General features: G+C 35.9%; 1 protein-coding gene across 1 annotated transcript; it reads left to right on the top strand.

The window, feature by feature from the left end:
• The first annotated feature begins 8,419 nt into the window (after positions 1 to 8,419).
• On the top strand, positions 8,420 to 8,794 carry LOC131596925 (uncharacterized mitochondrial protein AtMg01250-like). The gene has a single exon (XM_058869658.1). It carries the CDS (start codon positions 8,420 to 8,422, stop codon positions 8,792 to 8,794), a length of 375 nt encoding a protein of 124 aa, XP_058725641.1.
• The last annotated feature ends 302 nt before the right edge of the window (positions 8,795 to 9,096 follow it).

Below are 9,096 nucleotides of genomic sequence, written 5' to 3'. Positions count from 1 at the left end.
TCGACGCGGGGGGTAGAGTACGAGCACCCGTCCAGACAGATGAGCCTGGTTCCTCGCGTTTAGATCGAGGAGTCGGCTGACTCGGGTATCTTCTTCCCGTCAGGAGGAGGTACGGGAGGAAATTCATTTCCGAAAAAATGCGCATTTATTAACCAACTTTATCACTTTACTAACCAACGTTTTACTTTGCATTAACCGAATTTATTTTACTAAATTATTTTTAACATATTGGCATTTATTAACCAACTATGATCACTTCATTAACCAACTCTAACACTGTTTACTGTTCACGTACTTTTCACTGTTCATAAAATATTTTTATTTAAAAAATACTGTTCACCGTATATACAATGAACATTGTCGGATATAAGTGTAGGTGTTGGTTGAGAATAACATTCCTCTAATTAATGATGACCACATGATAGAAGCTATAAAATGAAGATAATAAAACTGTATTCAAGATTAAAATAGAAAATCCTTGTCCGACTTATGTGCCTATGGTAGAGCAAAATAAAAAATAGAGAAATAAGACACGCAGCGAATAGCATAGTATTTCACAGGGAGTACGCATCGACACACTAAATATACTTTTTGGTATTGAAATATGCGCAGTACTATGCATATTTTATCAACAAAGAAAAATCTAAGATCCTGTAGGCAATAACAAATTAACAATAGGCATAATAAAACATCCTCGGGTATAAATAGCTTTAAGTACTTCTGGGGTACGTATACCAAATGTGTATCGGTTGGTGTACTAAAGCAAAAAAAAAATATTGGTACAGCTTCGGTGCGTACCGTACGCGTACCGGTACCGGTATTTTACCTAAAACGGAGTATCCGTGCTTCACAAGTTACAATAACAATAGGCATTGAGTAAAACATCATCTACTATAAATAGCTTTAAGTGCTTCTGCCATAATCTGCTATCTTAAAATTTTTCTGCACAGATACAAATGGTGATGCCTCTTTCACTCAAACTTTTTAGTGACCTTTTTTTATTTTAACTTCTTCAAATATTTGATTGGCATTGATAGTTCATCATCATCAATCCTGCAGCATGCAGGACAACACCACTCTTTGCCAGGAGCAAGCTTCAAGTGAAACAAAATATCAGCATGCATGTTTTAAGTAAAGAAATAGTAAAATATATTGGCTAAAGATACTGGATTTGTTACAAACCTGCAATGATGGTTGGATGGGTGGCCCCGGGTAGCGCCATGTATTGGGGTTTCTAATGCTGCGCTTCCGGCGGGGGATGATTGTTGATACTTGGAAGAGAATGGGAGCAGGAGAAAAAGGCTGTGATATTTTGAAATTAGAGCATGTTTATGCAAAATGAAATAAGATTTTTCAGTAAGATCAACTTCATTCTGAAACAATTATCCGAAACTATAAACTAGAATAATTCAACCAGAAGCGAGATGTGTTATCTTTATACAGAGAAATAATGTAAGCATGTGTTAAAGTGAGATGAATTCATTTTAAATTGTACACATGACAGCGAGTTTCACAATGGATTGATCAATTGTCCATCATTATATAGGATCACCCTCACATACAATGTTTTTTTTGGAAGAAATTATGTTTCAAAGACTCAGATTAGTTAAATCATTTTCATTCTGCATTAGTTAATTCATAAACACTACTTCACGAGACTAGATTACATTACATGTTCCCACAACATATCAAAATTTAAACATATATAACACCTTTGGACAATTTATTTAAAACAATTGTTAATATTATTGTCATACATACCGCGGCAGCTGATGATGTCTCGTGATGGTCAGCTAAAGGTGGTGGCGGATAGTGCCGTGGTTTGCGTTTGATGGTGCTGCGTTTTCTGCGTGGGATGATTGCTTCTCTTTCGAAGAGATTGGAAGCAGGAGAAACATGCTGTGATATTTTGAAATCAGATCACAGTAATGAAGAATGAAATAATATTGTGACAAAATTTACATAGTGTGATTTTTAAAACTCATAGTTGTAGCTACACCCCTTTTTCAATTGCATGTGATCTTCCTGTGCATATAAGCTATTGGAAGCTTTTGATAAAAAATTGTATTGACATGATAGCAAACTTAAATAGCAGATAGCTATAAACTAGAATAACTCAACCAGAATGATTCATGTCAATGCCACAGAAAGTATTTACTGCAGAAACAGGAAAAGTAAAAATAAACTTACCCTATCATCTCCAATTTCAATTGAGCCATCGGTTTTAGGCATAGAAGGTTCTGCAGGTGGGGGAGCGTTTAGATCCAAATCTCGTACTACTTTTCCAGAACCTTCAATTATATTTCTTCTTCTTCTTCTTACGTACACATGACGGAAGTCTCTTGTGTTCATTAGCTTATCCTCAGATGAACTCATCCTGAAATATGTTGATGCATGGAAATAAAAGTTACAAAACTGAATAAACAACTATAAAACTTGTTACATAGTAATAATCATCCATTATAAATCTTGCAATCCATCAAAATAAAGAATCTAGTAGATAGATCATTTTATTTATTGGCAATAGAGAAGCCTATCAACTATTAAATTGTTCTTAATTGCCAATAAAAATGGAAATAAGTATAATGATATCATTATGAAAATTATGACAAACAACCAACTTACAACTAAGCTGATGAGAATTAACTACAAAATGAAAAGAAATCTACGATTATAATCAAATGAGTTTGAACAAAAGAAATTGGAAATATCACCGCAAGACCACAGAATAGCGATGACTTATAGAATTAAGACAAACACATGAAACCAGACAAGTTGGCAAGTCAAGTAGGTTGTAAAATAAGATCAATCACAGGCCATGCATAAGCAATTGAGATTATATTTCCTCATCAAGTAAAACTTTGACACACTAAAACACATATTTTCAAAAACATTATTCCACTTGTGATTGAAGTCATTGAACTGGCATCTCAATATAAGACACTTGTGAAATGCATTTTTGTATGAACATGAGAACTTTGGCGTAGAATCATGAAAATCGAGAGCTTCCACTAGTACCCAACTTCCTAAGGCACCCTCAAACTAGTGTTGTCAAATACTGGATATGGCATCGCGAAGCCGGATTACGGTGGCTATTAATTGGTCAATGACTCAGTGTAGCCTTCCCTTCAACATCTATGACTATATCCTTTAAATAACAGTAATGCAGCTTAGAGGTTGTTAGGTTTCCTCTTAAAACTTCCCTAACCCTAATTTGCAGAAAAATTGAGAAAAAAAAACTTTGTTACTGATGATCAGGCACTACATATCAACATTTCTCCATTACTAGCAAATCAACCAGCATTGCAACTCCAATTTGTCGAAATTATTGATTGCAAACAACAATAAAGAAGGTAACATGAAAATTTCAATTAAAAGAGGCATGAATTAAAAAGAGCACGCAGAGAGATATAATGATCGATAAGCAGGAACAATTGAAAGTAGTAAAATTGAAGTATACCTGAATGGTGCAGATGAGTGAAATGAACGAGGTTGAGGAAGTGAAGCGGAGCTGTATCTGAGATGAGAAGGGAGTAACAGATGGTTGATGAGTATATATATATTGAGAATGACTACGTCATACTCAAGTCTGGCATTTTTTGTTGTTTTCCTGTAAAGGTATAAAACAAGGAAAAATTGCACCATGGGTTGTGTCATTCGCGTTTTCTCTTATATCTGTTTTGAGAAGCTTCGAATGGCTAAGGCAATGCGATTGAGAATAGATTTGTGTGTAGTGTAGGATAGTTACCTTATTGCTCACGCTAGAAGATATCTCTTTAAATATAATGAGCGGGGGGAAAGCATAATAATTGCAATATAATGTTAGATACTAATTTCAAATCCAGCCCTCGGATGTAAGTAGGGGTGTTCAAAACTAAACCGGTCCGATAGAAAACTGTAAAATTGAATCAAATCAAATCGAAAATGCAAAAAAAATTTAATTGGTTCGGATGTGTTTGGGTCATTTTTTAACAAACCGTGCGGTTCGGTTCGGTTTGCGGTTTAAATTTTACAAACCGAATCAAACCGCATTATGTTACAACCCAAACTTCACTTAACTTATATCCCACCCAAACTCAAACATATTATGCCTTAGCCTTACGATTATAAATGATTTTCTCTTCCTCACACTTAAGGTTTCAGTTTAAGTCTTCTCAAATCTCTCCTACCGGTATCACGTATTCTTCTCATATTCTTTTCCAAGTACATATCACCTATTCTTTTCTAGTATTTCATCTCTTAAGTTCTTTCTTTTTCATCTTATTATTTTTATTCTAATATTCTCTCTTCCAATTACGTTTTTATTATTTCTCTTATGATATAATCTCTTATCTCTTCTGCTCTTTCTTTTTCATCTTCTCTAATCTTTCATTTTTTTTTTCTGTTTCGTTATAATGTTTTTGATATTGTTTTATGCTACTATTTTGTGTTTTTTTTTCCACTTTTATCTAATCTTAATTTTGTATATTAATTGGAAAGTTGTTATTCAAATACGATGAATTTCGTTGTTAATTGATAACGCATAAATGACTAAATACAAAGTTATGTTGTCATATATATGTGTATGTATGGCTTAATAAATTTTTGTGAAAAAACCTAACCATCCGAACCAATACAAATCGCATTGGTTTAGTTTGGTTTGGTTCGGTTTTATTTCTAAAAGTCAACCGAACCAAACCGAACTACACACCTTTTCTCTTGCGGTTTAGATGATTTTTGAAGTCAAAACCACCCAAACCGCACCGCGAACACCCAAGCCGCCTCTTCATCCGCTAGAATCCTCCACTTCCACTTACTAAGCAAAGCGACATTCATCACCTCCACATTCTTAACGCCTAAACCACCTTCATCGTGCGCATATGAGATTTCTTAATTTTAGTAATCACTACCTTTTTTTTATACTCTCATGATACTATTATAAAAAAAGGGGGGGCAAACTCTATATCCTTATAATGTGAGAAATCAAAATCTTGTTACTTGTCTTAAGTTTATTTGTCCACGTGATATAAAAAATTTAGTTGTGAGGGTAAAAAAAACACTACATCTTTATTGTATTTCAAATTAAAGTGAAATGGGTTTACCTTCAAAAAAGTGTAATAAATTCTTTTGAGATTAAAGATATTTGTTTCAAAGTGCAGGAAGTGCTATAGTACACAGGGCCCAAAATTTTAGGAGGTTCCAAATTTTAAAGGTCTAATTTTTTTCATAAATAATAATCGAAATAAATAAAATATTATAATAAAAACTCAATAAATTAAAAAATACAATGATAAAAAATCAATACATATAAAAATTGAGATAGATCAAAACTCAATAGTAATAAAACTCAGTAAGAATGAAACTCCATCTTCTCTCTAGAAGTTCCCCAACCTAGTTTTGTTCGTTTTCTTTTTTCTCTATCGGAAGTCAGTGTCATGGAGTGGCAACGAGTTCAAAGGAAAGGTCACCAGAAACAGGTCGCACGGTGGGACTCTTTCCCGTATGGAAGAATGCAGGTGGGGTCGGAGGAGATGGTTTCATCCTTCTACTTCTGTGAATTCCCGGAGAGGTGTAGAGCGAAAGACATATTCAAGCTTTTCGGATGTGTGGGAGAAGCGGTGGAGGTAGTTATTTCTCCAAGGCAGAACAAATTCGGTAAACGTTTTGGTTTAGCGAGATTCAAAGGGGTAAAGGACGAAAGATTACTTGCGGTTAAACTCGATAACATTTTGATTCAAGGCAAGAAAATTCATGCCAATCAACAAAGATTTAGCAGGAATGAAGGCAAAGGGAGGTCAGAAGCTTGGCTACAGAAGAAGGAATCGCAAAAGAAATAATTTTTTCCTGGAAAAATTTCGCCGCGAGAGACAAATCATTTGCTGAAGCAGTTTTGAAGGGGAAGAAGATTGAGGATAAGGAGGTTGTCTCTGGTTTTGTTTCAGTTCAACTGCTGAAGTCAAGGACAGATGGAGGAAGGCTTTCATAAGGGAGGTTCTGTTTTTTGGAGAAACGTATAATATTCAAACTCGTCTTGAAATCGAAGGCTTTTTCTCTATTAAAGTTCATCCATTGGGAGCAAGCCTTTGTTTGTTGGAGGAAATAGAGGAAATAGTTATACATGAGTTGATCAATGAAGCATCTTCATGGTGGAAACAATGGTTCAAGTCGATTAGACCATGGCAAGAGTGTGATATTGATTCTGAGCGGGTAATGTGGGTTAGAGTTCATGAGATTCCATGCCATGCATGGTGTTTTGAATTTTTCGAATCACTTGCTGATTCGCTTGGTTCATATATCTGTATGGATGAGAATACGCAGTCGGGATGCAACATGGATATTTCTATTCCTCCCGTTCCTCATGCTGCAAGGATACTCGGGGACAGTGTGCCTTATTCGTTTTCTGGAGATAAACCAGCGGATTCAGACATTTTGAGGTGTAATCATAGGGTTTTGTCGAATTTTGGCCTCTCATCAGATGGTAAATTGCGGAGTTTGATAGCTAATCTAGAGGTGGTATCGGGTGAATCAAGGAGGGACTTGGAGAAAAACTTGAAGAATTGAAAAGTTTGGATTTAAAGAGGTTGGAGGGACAAGAGGAGCAACTTAAACCATCTTAATGATAGTGGGAACTTTTAATATAAGGGGGGTGGTAGCTTGATCAAGCGGAACAGATTTAGTAGCATTATTCGTAATGGGAAGGCGGACATGTTTCTTATTCAAGAAACTAAATTGAAGGAGGTCTCGGAATCGGTTGCTAATAGTTTTTGGGGGATGGATGATATCGGTTTCTCTTTTTCAGCGGCAAATGGAATCGAGTGGTCTTTTGACTCTTTGGAAGAATCATTCCGTCTCGGGCATTTCGAGTTTTCACGGCAACGGTTACCTTGGAAACAAGGTTTCATGTAATGGAGGTACCTTTTACATTGTTAACGTTTACTCTTCTTGTTCTTTAGGGGCTAAACGTGATTTATGGGCTCATTTATTGGATTTGAAACAAAGACATAATGATGGGGAATGGATTTTTGGGGGAGATTTTAATGCGGTAAAGAAGAGGAATGAGAGAGTTGGTCAAGCTTCGGGTAGTAGTAACGTGGAATGGAGGGAATTTTCGGAGTTAATCGAAGAGAGTGGGTTGGTGGATGTTCCAAGTAAAGGAAAAAAGTTTAGTTGGTTTAGCGGAGACGGGAAATCTAAGAGTTGACTTGATAGGTTTCTCGTTTCTAATAATATCGTTTCGTCTTGGGGAGTCGTTGGGAAATTGATTAGTTTGAGGGTTGTTTCGGACCAGTGTCCGGTGTGGTTGATTGTTGATAGAGAGGATTGGGGTCCTAAACCGTTCAAATTCAACAATGAATGATTTTCCGATAAGGGCTTTATTCCTTTTGTTGAGAAGGAGTGGTCGGAGTTGGAGGTGCATGGGAGAGGCGACTTTATTTTGAAAGAGAAATTTCATCTTATTAAAAAGAAGTTGATATGGTGGAATAAAAATATCTTTGGGAAGTATGATATGGAGGTGGAGGAAGGTGTTAGGGAATTGAATGCTTCGGATGATAGAGAGTTGTGGGATGAGGAGGAGCATGAAATTAAAATAAAGGCAAACAAGAAAGTTTGGTTGAATCTTAAGATAAAAGAGAACATGCTTATTCAAAAGCCTAAAATGGTTGAATTATGGAGATAATAATAGCAAGTCTTTTCATAGAGTTATGAAGGAGAGGAGGAGTAGAAATCATATTAGTTATATAAATTCTAGTAGAGGTGTGGTGAATTCGGCGAGGGAGGTCAAAGAGGCGGTTAAATCACGTTTTGAAGATAAATTTAAAGAAGTTTGTTTCTATATACCATGTTTAGATGGAATTACTCTTAATTTGTTGAGTTCGGAAGATAGTTATGTTTTGGAGACTCCCCTTACGGAGTTGGAGATCAAGGTAGCGGTTTGATGTTGTGATGGTTCTAAAAGCCCGGGCCCGGATGACTTTTCTCTTCTATCAAGAGTTGTTAGTCCTTCTTAAAAGAAGATGTTCTAATGTGTTTTAGAGATTTTTACAAAGGAGCGATTTTATCAAAGTCTATTACCTCCTCGTTTCTTTCCCTTATTTCGAAGTCTTCTAATCCGTTGGGTCTAGATGAATATTGTCCTATTTGCTTAGTGGGGTGCATTCATAAAGTTTTGGCTAGTAGGATTAAGAAGGTTCTCTCTTCTATAATTTCGAATTGTCAAAGTGCTTTTGTTACGGGAATAAAAATGATTGATGTGGTTCTTGTAGCTAATGAGTTGGTGGACTATGAAAATAAGAAAGAAAAGGAATGTCTTCTTTTCAAAGTGGATTTTGAAAAATCTTACGATAAAGTTTGTTGCAATTTTCTAAGATACATGATGAGAAGGATGGGTTTTGGGCCTTTGTGGATGAAATGGATGGAAGTCTTGGTGTTTTCGAGCAAGATGTCGATTCTCGTTAACGGTAGTCCTACTTTGGAGTTCAATGTGGAAAGGGGTCTTCGTCAAGGAGACCTTATTTCTCCTTTTCTCTTTGTCATAATGGTGGAAGGTTTAAAGGCTTTGGTTAATAAGGCGATTCTAAACGGTGATTTCGCGGGTTGTAATTTGAATGATAGATGTTTTATAGATATTATTCAATTTTCGGATAACACTTTATTGGCAGGGGACGGGAGTTGGAATCATCTTTGGGCCATTAAGTCGGTTTTGAAAGGCTTCGAAATGGTGTCGCGTCTTGGTATCAACTATCACAAGAGTAAGATCATTGGAATTGATATTAATCCGCATTTTTTGGATGTGGCAACTTCTTTTCTTTCTTGAAGGATGGAGGTAAAAGAGTTCAAATTTCTTGGTATATATATAGGTGCTAATCCTAAAAGGGCTTCATCTTGGAGACCGCTTATGGATAACATTAGAAAAAGGTTGAATTCTTGGAAAGGGAGGTGGCTTAGTTTTGGTGGGAGGATTACTCTTTTGAAATCGGTTTTGAGTAGTCTAGTGATATTTACTTTATCTTTCTACAAAGCTCTTAAGAAGATAATTGCAGAGATAAATAAATTGCAAAGTAATTTTTTGTGTGTGGGGGGGGGGGATCGGAGGAGAAGAGGAAAATCCAATGAGTT

This window comes from Vicia villosa, linkage group LG4 (genome assembly GCF_029867415.1).
Source record: "Vicia villosa cultivar HV-30 ecotype Madison, WI linkage group LG4, Vvil1.0, whole genome shotgun sequence".
NCBI lineage: Eukaryota > Viridiplantae > Streptophyta > Magnoliopsida > Fabales > Fabaceae > Vicia > Vicia villosa.
Note: the sequence above shows the minus strand (reverse complement) of the source record. Positions and strands in the feature narration are given on the sequence as shown.